Raw genomic sequence first — 12,821 nt, forward strand, 5'->3', positions numbered from 1 at the left:
GTTTTCTAACTATACCTAAAATAAAATCCAGATCTGGTAAGGGTGTTTTTTATTATCTGCTGTATTTTGAGTCTGTATGTGTGTGTCTGTGGTTTATAACATAATAATATGTATTAGATTAACTGTCTTTATGTGAGTGTTTGTCCATCTATTTTATTGTTGTTTACTTGTGTTACATGTGCTATATGCATTAAATACCCTTGCCTTAATCACTGGAATATCCCATTTTAAAATGTTCTGGAAAGTAACCTACCTGGAACTGATGTCATGGATGAAACTGTACCCATAACAGAAATTTGTGAAAATAATTAGGATGTTATGCAATAATCTTCTAAATCCAAGATGAGGATTTTCTTTGATGACAAAGGGAGTGCTAAATGTAATACTTACAGTGCAAGTTCTTTGTTGACATTAGGAATAGTAGTTTGACAAAATAATTTTTACTCTAAGTCTATTTACTAGCTTTGTTTTCTAAACTTTGAACCACATCTCACAACCTTCATCAGTGAACGGCGTTGTCATGAAGCCAACTCCATGATTACTGTCACAACATTATTTGCTGATACAGGCAGTGAGATACAGAGAAAAAAAAACTCAGGAAAAAGCTGGTAAAGACCTTGAGTTATAGCAGTTCACTAAAAGCAACAGAGTACCCAAATACATCTCTGTTTTACTAAGGGGACATTATCAATGTTAACTTTTACAGCAACACTCCCAGAATTCATCAAAAGATAATCTTGTTGGCAATTGTAGCTTCTGTATGTCCTTTTGATTCCTGGTGACTTTCATCCATTATAAATCCAGCCCACTTTCCATAAACTGAATATGTAGAAATGGTGAAAGGAGTAGAAACAGGAACAGATCCTGCCTGACATTCCTCCTTCTGCTATGCCTGAGCTTGTATACATGCAGATCAGTGCAGCTCCACTCTAACTATTCCAACCACGCTGATGGGACAAAGCTAGACCAAAGGGCTGTGAATCATCGACGGGCTGGACCTACCAGCTGGAGGTGGAGTCTAACTGGTGTGTGTGTGTGTGTGTGTGTGTATGTGTGTGTGTGTGTGTGTGTGTGTGTGTGTGTGTGTGTGTGTGTGTGTGTGTGTGTGTGTGTGTGTGTGTGTGTGTGTGTGTGTATGTGTGTGTTGGGAGGGAATGGGGTGGAGTTTGAAGAGAGGAGGAGAGTCCAATGGAAAATAAGGGTGGTGTAGAGAGAAAACCCTGCCAGCTGTAGTTTGACTGGAGGGTTTCTCTGCCTGGTGTGGCATTCACATCCTAACCCTCATGTGGTAACATCGCCTGCACACTGGACTGATTCCAGGGATTTGAAGTAGACAGGATAGACAGACAGAGAGACAGAGTGCATATATGCTGGAAAGAGATAAGTTAGCTTCGAAGTAGGAGGGGAAAAGAACAGAGGTCCAGAGAAGAGAAGAAAGGGAGAAGCAGGTGAGAAAGTAAACGCTTGAAAACAGTATCTAGAAGAACCAGTGGTGAAGAAAGGTTGATTAGCAGACTGTATACTACAAATCCATTTTCATGGCGGCCATGGAAGCACTGGAATCCACAAGTGCCCTTCTGGAGTCTCATACCCTAACTGAGATCTCAGACGATGAGGTCAACCTCCCACCCTCCGATGACGAAGACGATGCCCTTGCCGCAGCCAAGAAAGAGCTGTCCACCATGGGTACGGAGGGGGACGCTGCCGAAGACAAAGATGAGGCAGGGAAGCTGGACACCCAGGTCAACGGGGTCATGGTGCTGACTTTGCTTGACAAGATCATCGGGGCGGTGGACCAGATCCAGCAGACCCAGAGTGGGCTAGAGGCCAGGCAGCAGGATATGGAGCGTTCGGTGACCAGCATTCAGGGCGATCTGACCAAACTGACCAAGAGCCACAGCACCACGTCCAACAGCGTAAATAAGATGATGGAGAAGGTGCGCAAGGTGAGCGTCAACGTCAAGACTGTGCGGGCCACTCTGGAGAAGCAAGGAGGTCAGATCAAGAAGCTGGAGAGCAATGAGGCTGAGCTGCTCAAGAGACGCAACTTTAAAGTCATGATTTACCAGGTGAGAGAGTTTATCTGTGTTTAAATACATGTATCAATGTGTGGTTATGATTTTTCTGTTTGAGGTGTAAGGTTGTGTATGTTAATTATATGTCACCCTATTGGTGTAGGGAAGGGTGTGGTCCACTTGTGAGCCAAACAAATGTTTGGGCTCTTGAATTAAGTCATGGTACTGACACTTTACTTACCAAAATTCTTTTGGTGGTGGTTAAATACAAGTGAACAATTTGTTCAATTTGCTGAGGTGCAGAGGATTTCAGGGAGTGGTTAAAGGTTACCTCAAAGTATCGCTGGCAAGTGTTCAAGAAACAGGCTGTGCTATCTCTCACCACTGAGCCCGCAATACCAAAAACATGCCACTCAGAAAGTAATGCATTTCCCAGGATAGATAATATTGAACAAATATAAAGGTACTCTTTAGGTACATTTCTTTGCCTACAACTTTATCATACATAAGGTACGGTAAAGAAGAATAGTCAATATATTAAGTTTAGCTTTGATGCTTGGACAAAAAATATACCCTAACCCTAACCATTAATACACCCTAACCCTTAACTGAAGTGTTTTTTGTAGTATAAAGCTGACCTGACCTGAACTCTTGTTTGCCAACCATTCCTTCCTGACCACCTCCCTTCAACTTCTGTGTGCTAGAAAATCTTCCTCGACTGGAAAAACATTGCCTGTGATCCTAATCCAGGCAGAAATGACGTTGGTTTAAAAAATGTATGTGGCAAAAAAAATTATAAGAAGTACATAAATTGAGAAATCCACTTCTGTGGAAACAATTACTGGATACATTACTCACACTTATTTATCAGAAAACACAGCTTCCAGTCATTTTCCAGTTTGGTATCTGCTGCTACATTTATGAATGACCTTTTATAAAATAGTATCTAAATACAAATCACATCAAGCTCCAAGCAACGCTGTCTTCACATTCTTGTTAATTCTACTTTTAGAATATACAGACACAATTTATTATATTCTTAAACAACATACAGAAGCAGTGATCATGTGTGCATGTCTGTGATTTTGACCCTCCCAGATGTTGCTCTACACCATGCCCCACCCTAAATCTACTGTTCAATACTCAGTATCCACTACAGGTGGCTTCAAGAAAATGTTCCTTCCGTTGCACACTATACTTTATATAGGACTAAAGAATACAAGCGAAGCTCGCTGGCTGCCCGAATCATATGGAATCCATTCGGAAAGTAATTTCACTCTTTCCCTTTTTTTAAACAAAGACGGAAAATACCACAAGCACGCTCAAGGTCCTGTTTAAGGCAGAGGAATGGTAACAGAGAGGAAGGGACAAGAGAGAGGAGAGCTCTGAAGGGCAGATGTTTCATTTGAAAAGCCAGAGAGCAAGTTTTTTTTATTTGAGGAGAGTTGAGGGGAGCCCTGTTTCTTTTTTTAGCCTGTGAGGCTGCTGTGTGATGTGTAATAGCTTGCAGCTTTTTGCACAGTGGCGCGAGAACATTCAGAGTTTCCACCCATGACTCAGACATCACGGCTTGGACCAACCTCACTCTCTAAGTTTCTTTCTCTAAGTCTCTATCCAACAGCGGGGCAGAAGTCAAATGAGAGCTCCATCTTAAGCAACTCAGAATAATTCTATTCCAACATGCTTACACAATGTATTTGGCATCCTTATCCTGGCATACCAGCACAAGGTTTACACATAATGATCTGCAGATGAGCAGGTCACAGCACTCAGCAAGAAAATGCTTATCTCCATTATCACGTCTGAAGGAATTTGTTGACAAACTGTTTCTCAATCGGAAAGGATCATAAATCAACATTTTGATTAATATCTAATAAAGTTTTGAAGCTTAGGGCTGCAAGTTTCCAATACAATCTACTTGAAATACCACACAGTGAAAAACAAAACGGGTTAGGATTGTGTTAGCGTTAGCCAAGTGTTTGGACCCTGTGGCAAGAGAAACGCCCCCTGAAATGCCTATCTCTGGCTCCCTCACTAACTCAAAACACTGGCTTAGTTTATGGTTGCCAACCATGACATAATGCCAGATTCATCTTCATTAAAAAAGCTAAGCACAATGTGTTGTTCTGTTTTCAATTTTCTGTTCCCCTCTGTTGCCCTTCAACAGCAGATTCTTTCAAAATCAGCAGACGGAGAAAGATTCCACCTCCCAAACTGTAACACTGTTTCTTTGGCTACACACAGCATGTCAACACATACATACTTGGCCTTTGTCAGGACTCATTAGTACTGTTGACTTATACCATGGACAATCAAATCCATGCCACTCACAACAACACATTGAACACTGTTAATGCTAATGTTAGTTATGCTCCTTACTTAGGGTTAGGGTTAGGGTATATAACTGTCCAATTGATGAAGTAGATTGAAAGAGATTAATGTCCCTTTTGAAATGTAGTGCAGCAAAAGGTATAACGTAGTAGATTAATGGCAACCATGACAATGAGCAACATATGTATAGAGAATTTCAAGTAGAATACAATGGAAAACCTCAAGTATAATACAAGTACAGTGTGGTGTGTCAGGGCTCCCTCTAAGGTCAAAATGGGTCCTTAGCTCTTTGGGGCTTGTTCAATCATGCCAGCCTTGTTCCGTAATAGGAACAATGTCATTTGAGGGACAGAACAACATTTCAGAACAATATTCAGCAGTAGAATAAACAGCTATATCTGCTTCCTTACACCAGCAGCATTTTTTGCCACAGCAGTACTTTTTTAAAATGGTCTGGGGATATTCAGAGGCCTTGATGTTGCTTTTGGGGGAACCAGCAAAACTAGGATTAGTTCAAAGTTGTTACATGGTTTTATTTCACCTTGTATTTCACAAGAATAACTACTGAATATATTCTTACTCCTACAGCTAGGATCTACTCATTTTCAGCGTTGACATTTCAATATAAAGTCAACGTCAACATTCATTTAGGGATCCCTGTGAGCTACAATATGATCTGGTCTTTACCAGACATTTGTTTCAAAAAGCTACTCGCTTTTCATTTAATGTCAGGTGGGAAATGAGTTTAGATTCGGACACCCTGATTTATACCTTATACTGTTTGCGCCCTGAGGAAAAGCCCTGCCCTGGTGCTCTGTAAATACTAAAAACACATTGTTACTGAGCTGTGTTTACTGTTACGTAGGGTCAGCTCACACAGGGAGGACACCGCACAAGGGTTTTGTAGTGGACCGTATGGGTGTTTAATCTCTGCTTTATTAGCAGCTGTTGACCCTCAACTCCCTCCTGGGCCCCCTTCAAAAGTATGGTCCTAACAAGGTTTACTGATGGAATGTATGACTTTGTTCATCTTGTTTTCTCATGAAAAACAAATGTCATCAACCTCAGACACGGTAAATATGCATATACTGTGTGCATTTCAATACATATTTATTAAAGTTTCCTGGTAGTCTTTAGGAAGACTTAGTGACTTGATTCCACACAAACATGGATATGTTTCCAGTTTTTTGGAAGTTTTTCCATTATTGGACTTTTTTGCCATGAAATAAGTCACATAATATTTCATTGTGGCACAAATCATTGCGATCAGACAAAAACTAAAATCAGTCTAATGCAAATCAAAACCACCTGTGGTTAATGCAAACAATATCCCATAATGCCACTGGTATGCTGGACTAGCTTAGGCTACTGTATGATGTGTGAATCATTACCAGCTCTGTCAGCACATCGGTTGGAAGTGACTGTCTCCCTTGTTAGCATGAACAGCTGTCCTCCTCTGGGGAGTGTGTGTGTTTGGCTCATTTAAGCCTGAAGATCCAGTAAGCCTGAGATTTACTCCCTTACGTCTGTGTGCAGTTCCTTAACAGCTGAGGCCATATAGAGCCAGAGAACAGAGCATATTACACTTACTGAGGATCCAACCTGGAATATGACCACTCTACCCCACAGTGTGTGTGTAAGGGAGGGAAGCCGAGTGATGAAAATATTAGTTGACTAAAGCTGCAATATCCAATTATCCTTTTTTATATGAACGATGGATCAAATTGTCATATAAAGTGCAACACTGTGAATGTCTTCAAGGAGAGACTGTCTGAAAATGTGTTCTGTCATCCCGCTTTGTAAAGTGCATTGCATCCTCTCTATGATGGTGAGCTTTTCCAATAGTGTGCCACTGCAGAATTCCAGGCTTGGAACCATCTCCAACGCAAGGACCCATTGTAGAAACTCACGTGTGTTGAGGTGGACAATCATGTGCGGTCCCTATCAATAGATAATCATTTACATTCCACTGTATTGCATTGCACAGTGTGCTGTTTTATCACGCTTTTCTTTTATAAATAAAGTAGCCTACTAAATATCAATAACACCACGGTAAACAATACAACCTTAATATTTCAATACAATTCATTTATAAAGTTAGGTAACGCAACTTTAAACATCGAATAACTTGTACTACCTTATAAGTTTGCAAACGTTAGCTATGCTTTTGTCATTAACAAGCTAACGCTAACGTCAGCACAACAACAACGAGGGAAAAAATGCAAATAGGTTATTGTAATAATTTCACCTAAAGTTAATGTTAGTATTATAAGATTAGCAGCCTACAAGTTATTTGCTGCTAAACGTAATTTTAGTTAACTTATAAGTTACAGTTCTATCGAAATATTAATGTTGTATTGTGTACCTTGGTGTTATTGGTGGAGGTCGTGTGCCTATACAAACCAATGAACGCATGCTATGTATGCTTTATACTGATGATCGTCTCTGGCGTAGGCCTAGTCTACACAATTTCAGACATCACTTACTTCTCGATACTTGGGACCCAAAAGGGTCCAACGGAGAAGGTGGGTCCGAGCCAGGAGCTCTGCAGCTACCCTTCTCAGCTTTCACCCCGCAATCAAATGTGAACACTTGGGACAGCTATAAACACTTCTGCCCTTAGACTTGGTTTGACGACACACTGTGTGACTTGTTTCATCCAATTCAAACTTTAATGCTCGAGCTAACGTGGGAGTCTAGGGACAATGAGTGTGAAGACCATGGACCTGCTGCTGTTTGTTTTGTTCCCCTGTCCCTGAATGTGTATGCATGCTACTACCACCTACAGTACAGACTGTTGGCTGAAAGAAACACATTCTGTCTAGTGAGAATATGCAACTGATTGACCTGAGGAGCTTCCTCCATCGCTGTGAGGAGGGTGGAATAATATATGTGGGTGAGTAAGTGCAAAAGATAAACAAGAAGAAGAGATGTCCATCCACTTTGCACAGGGAGTGGATGGGTGTGTTGCGATGAAAAGCAGGGACCATATTTAGACAGCTGATTCATAGCACAGGCATCCCCAGCTCTCCATGCTAACCACCTCCTGCCTCCTCCTCAGTCACTGCCCTGTTCCTCCCTCTCCCTTGCTCTTACACCCACCAGGATAATTCACTGCACATTGTGTCCTCCTCACCCCACCACGCCCTGGACACCATCCCGACTCCCTTACCACTGCATTTTTCTATCTCTCGTCTCATTTTATTTTTTGTCCAAATTGATAAGGTTTGTTCTCTTTAATAATCATTCACAGATCAGTTTGTTTGGAGCGCCTTGGTAGCCAAGTGATTAAAGCGCATGCCATATAATTGCAACGCCACTCATTTCAATTCAAATTTCAAATCACTGCAATCAACAGATCCACTGGCAGAGGCCAAGTGTTGAGTACAACTTTGGTCCTGTTGCATGTATATGAATGTAGAATCTGTTTATAGAGAATAGACATGAGGCAGCACTCGATAAATACGTCTCTTGAATTAATTGAATGAATCTATTTTTTACCTGTTATCCAGTGGTGACGATCATAAAATTTAATTTTTGTTGTTGTTTTTTTCTTTTGTGGCAAAAGAAGCATTTAAATCTAATATTTCCACAAACTACTGCCTGTCATTAGAGTGCTGCAGTGTGTGGAAATATTGGATTTAAATGAAGCTGGAACCCAAATAACACATGAAAAAAAAACATTTTGATTTCCACCTAAGCTTTGTGTATGGGACACTATGTGACTGAATCACAGAGTATGAGTATGTATGAAGTACTGATAATAATTCACAAATGGGGCTAATTACCAATTAGCTCACCTGCCAACTAGGCCTGCAAGTAGCCACTCATTACTACCATCCATTTCTGCTTTCTACTCTACTCTGGAGCTTAAAGACAATTTTCTATCAGCAACATCTGTCTTTTTTCCTTTGTACCAAAGCTTCATTCTTTTGTCTACTTCTCCTAACATTCAAAGGAATCTGGATCTTGGACTGCAGACATGAACATGACACAAACAATCTGTCAGAACATCCTTCTCGTCTATGCTGTACCTTCCTCCGACACTACCCAAACCTTGCAGAACTGCCCTCTTATTTCACTGTATTCACAGCTTCATCCAAATGATTTACAAATGAGGTACTCAGAACATGTTGCCCTCTAACGAGAACTAGATCTGCAGTACTGTGAAGTATACCTTTCACCAACAGCCTTGGAGCCAAAAGTCTCCCAGTAATGAATTGCATGCAAATTAATCAAGAGTGAACCCATTCTTTTCACACAGGTCGATCCAGGTCCATATAAGGACATGTGAGGCAAAAATGTTCCCAGCTCAGTTTACAGGCCAAATTGTTTCAGCTGGGAGCAGAGCTTTTTGGTGAAGTGTTCTTGGCTTTGGTTCAGTAGGCATGGGTGGTGTGAAAGACCGGCAAGATGGTCAGGACAGGACAAGAGCGTGTTGACAAAATGGGGAGGAAGCGAAAGAGTGAGGGAGAGGAGGGATAGAGGATAAAGAAGACAGAGAGGGCGGTAACATAGGGCTTATGGAGACAGAGAAAGAGAAGGGGAGAACCATCTAAAAATAGCAATATCACATTCTTGTTTGATTGTGAGAAGGAAAGGGCCTTTAGGAAATTGTTCCTGTTTGGTTTGGAAGATCAGAGGCCGAGCCTAGACAAATGGTGCTGACATTCAGGCCACAACATCAGCTTGTTTGTTAATTCATGACGTTCAAACATTTGTCATCTGGCCATGGAGACTTGGGTGTGTTATGCGCATAGAGCCTGCAGCTCTGATGAGGAGAGAGCTTCAGAGCTCTAAACTCACTTCCTTACAACTTCACACCTACATTTTCAAATTGTAGTCTTTAGCCCCAACTGATGTTGACTCAAGTGACATCACTTGAAGACATTGTTTACACTTCGCACAGCTAAAGGCTAAAGGCTTTATACTATTTTTCCACAAAACCAGTAATACTTCTAAACATCTGTAAACAAACTTTGATTTGTAAAATCTGTTCCTCTTTAGGTGCATGTGTCCTAAGTTGCACTTCCTCTAATACCCACTAGATGCTGGCAGGAAACAAAGGCATGTTTGCTTGACGGACAGGTATCTTAGTCTAACATGTTTAGCTGTGGTGGTTGCTGCTTGCTCTTTGACCAAACTTGAATTCTCTAGCAGCAGTTACTTAGTAATGTCGCAGACACCATGCTCATGTTTTTTTTCTGTCTCTGGTCTCAGACCAATCATACTGCATTTCCACTGCATGGTACAGCAACTCATCAACTCGTCTTACTCATGTTTGGTTTTCCATTAGCAAAAGTTGTGAATAGAACCTGGATTTGGCGATACGCTAAGCTGAGGCGATACTAGTAGGTGGAGTTAAAACACTGCAGACCACAGAGAGAATCGTCACTTGCACGAGATGGAACATCCTGCACAAACCCCTCATTTTTAAATAGCCAAGCTACGTCAATAGCGACCGCAATTCTTTATTCACTCGACCCAGATTTGAAAAAAGAGCAGCCCACAAAACTATGCTGTACACATTGTACAGTTGACAAAGTGCAGACATTCCTCTGTTTGGTTGCCTGAAAGGATCCAGCGAGTGTTGTGCTGAAGATGATTTCACAGCAGTTTCACACGGCATTGCTCTGGCAATCATCTGATAATCCCACCTACATTGAGGGGGTACTATCTGCAGAGGAAGGCGAAATAGGGCAAAAGGAATTTGTAAAAAAAGTGAGTTGAGTGGAGCAGAGCCGTACCATGCAGTGGAAACACAGCATAAGTGTATATCACCTGATACTCAAGAATAATCAAACACACACACACATACACACAGACACACACACACACACACACACACACACACACACAAAGCTGTAAATGGAGAAGTTTATTAGTTTAGTTTTGCTTTAGGGGTTTAAAACTTCAAAGCTGATCCTGTGCTGATTGATGATGACTTAATCAAGAGGCACACAATGTTTATGTTGTCATCATCTTTACACTAAATCTGTTTCCATTGCACATTGTTACCTTTTGCTTTTATTGGTAAACGCACTTTTTTAAATTGGAGAGGAGAAAATGTTTTGAAACTCTTGAAAAGTAATGTGCTTTTAATTATTTGGCTACTTTATCCATGTAGTAATCTCACAATGGGACTTAATTCATCACGGAAGTACCACAGTGATATATACCATGGAGAAAAGGGTTTTTCACATACAGTGAAGTGACATACTGCATGTAGAACATCGCTGTAAGAGTTAAAAAACACTCTTCAAGTCCTAAACACATGGATAGCATGCAACTGTTTAAATCTTTTGTGTCAACTACGTGCACCCATCTCTGGAGCCTGTTTACACATCAGGCTGTAGATTCCATCTGCATTAGTTCCTTCAAAAAAGAGAGCAGTCTACCACTACCACACACTACTATCACATCTCTACGATTTAACAACTCGTGTAAAACTCGGCTGTTCAGAAGTACCCTCAGAATGTTTCAGCTGAAATGCATGACCTATCTGTTCTAACGCTGCTCACTTGACATCAATACAGAATATTATCTTTCAGATCCTTGTCTTTCCCCAAATTAGTTTTTATTTGTAAGTAGAAGCTTTTCCACATGAGTCAGATGTAGATGACTCATAGTCAAAAGCTGTGGTTATTGAAAACATTAGTTTGTTTCCTCATATGATTCACTCCATCATATGATTCCTGCTTTCAATCCTTTGCTGTTACATTATGTGCTCAGAACAGAGGTACGTTTGTGATAAGTCACAAGTTTAATGTTAGGAAGCCTTTCTCAAACTTTTGAGTCTACCACATTTCTAAAGTTTATGATGTGTTTAGTGACTACAAGAGTCATATTTACTGTAAAGATCTGAGTCTACAGCCTCGTTTCATTACATTTCGTTTTGTTTAAAAAAACTTTATTTAAACAATAAATTAAAATTAAACAATAACTGATTAAATCTCCATATACCATTGATTGAACAAAAAAATTAAATCTACAGCTAGTAGTAGTAAATAGTAGCCTTACATTCCTGTTAGCTTAAAGCAGAGGACACATTTACAGAGAAGGACAGGAGCAAGCAGCAGAGGAAGAAACCACTTCTTCTGCTGCTCCATAAATCTCTCCATAAACACCAACCTACCCCATTGTTATTGGAAAGAGTAACATGGGGTGGCCATGGGAACGACCACTGTCATCCCTTGCTGTCCAAGTTCCTGTTAGTCAAGCATGGGGAACTGTACATAGAACCAGAGATGGCCAGACAGGGCTGCCAAGCTTCCGCTGCTCGTCCAATCATAATTACATCCTTTTTAATAGAATTTAGCCGAAAGTTGTGATGGAACTTCAAAGCTCGCAAGTAAAAAACAATTCTGTAGTATATATATACAGTATATTTCTGTAATAGTAAGCTCATCTTGTGTATTTGCTTAAATTAATGGATTTTATCACTCACAGGTGGAATTCTTAATGACGGGGTTCTGTGTCTATTCACTACAAAGGAGTGTGTGTGTGTGTGTGTGTGTGTGTGTGTGTGTGTGTGTGTGTGTGTGTGTGTGTGTGTGTGTGTGTGTGTGTGTGTGTGTGTGTGTGTGTTTCTGTGTGCTCCTACATGAAAGTACATGATCAGAATATCCGTGAACCAAAGTATGTCGTAAAAGCAATTTCCAGTGATAGTCGACAATAGCAAGCTGTGTCTTGCAGTGAGAGATGAGAGGAGTGAGAATGAGCTGCCTCACACACATGTGTCTGCAGCCTTGGAAACACTTCAAGAAATCCTTATTTGTGAAAGATTAATGTATGCATCCTTACAAAGCTCTTCTGTTTAAGTAGAACACAGGTTCATGCAAACTGTTTTGGATCCTGAATACACAAAGAAACTTGCTGTGATGCATTTAAGCACTATGGGAAAAGTTTTCATCACATGTTGGCCAAAAAATAACACAAGGAGAGACATTACATTACAGGTCATTTATCAGAGAGACTTACAGTGAACTAACTACAGGGACAGTCTCCCTGGAGCAGCTCAGGGTTAAGTACCTTGCTCAGGGGCACAATGGTGGCAGCTCTGATATTGAACTCACAACCTTCTGGTCTTGTAAATGAAAGCCGTACCACCAGACCACCACACAGACATCTGGCACAAAGTCAAGAGAATGGATGTGATGAAAATATTAACAACAAATGTGATGGAACTGATTTGAGGGAACATTTCAACATCAGGAAATATGCTTATTTGATTTCTTTTTGAGAGTGAGATGTTTAGACAGATATTAATCTCATCTCTGTGTGTTAGCTAGCCCGGCTGTGGTTAGCCTAGACAACATAATGTCTGGGAACAAGGGAATCCTAGCCTGACTCTGTCCAAAGTAAAAAGAATACACCTACCAACACATGTAAAGCTCACTAATTAACATATTCAAACTTATTTATGTCATTCGCACGTTTTTTCTTGTTTTGTTTTGTTGTTTTCTGTCTTAACCC

General features: G+C 40.6%; 1 protein-coding gene across 1 annotated transcript in view; it reads left to right on the forward strand.

The window, feature by feature from the left end:
* The first annotated feature begins 1,238 nt into the window (after nt 1-1,238).
* The window catches only part of LOC115024591 (caveolae-associated protein 1-like), a 24,249-nt gene continuing 12,666 nt past the window's right edge, over nt 1,239-12,821 (forward strand). Inside the window, exon 1 of the mRNA XM_029456336.1 lies at nt 1,239-2,069. Coding sequence (XP_029312196.1) covers nt 1,539-2,069 — 531 coding nt within the window. The 5' untranslated portion in view covers nt 1,239-1,538. The remainder of the gene's footprint in view (nt 2,070-12,821) is intronic.

Source organism: Cottoperca gobio, chromosome 19 (assembly GCF_900634415.1).
Source record: "Cottoperca gobio chromosome 19, fCotGob3.1, whole genome shotgun sequence".
Taxonomy (NCBI): Eukaryota; Metazoa; Chordata; class Actinopteri; order Perciformes; family Bovichtidae; genus Cottoperca; species Cottoperca gobio.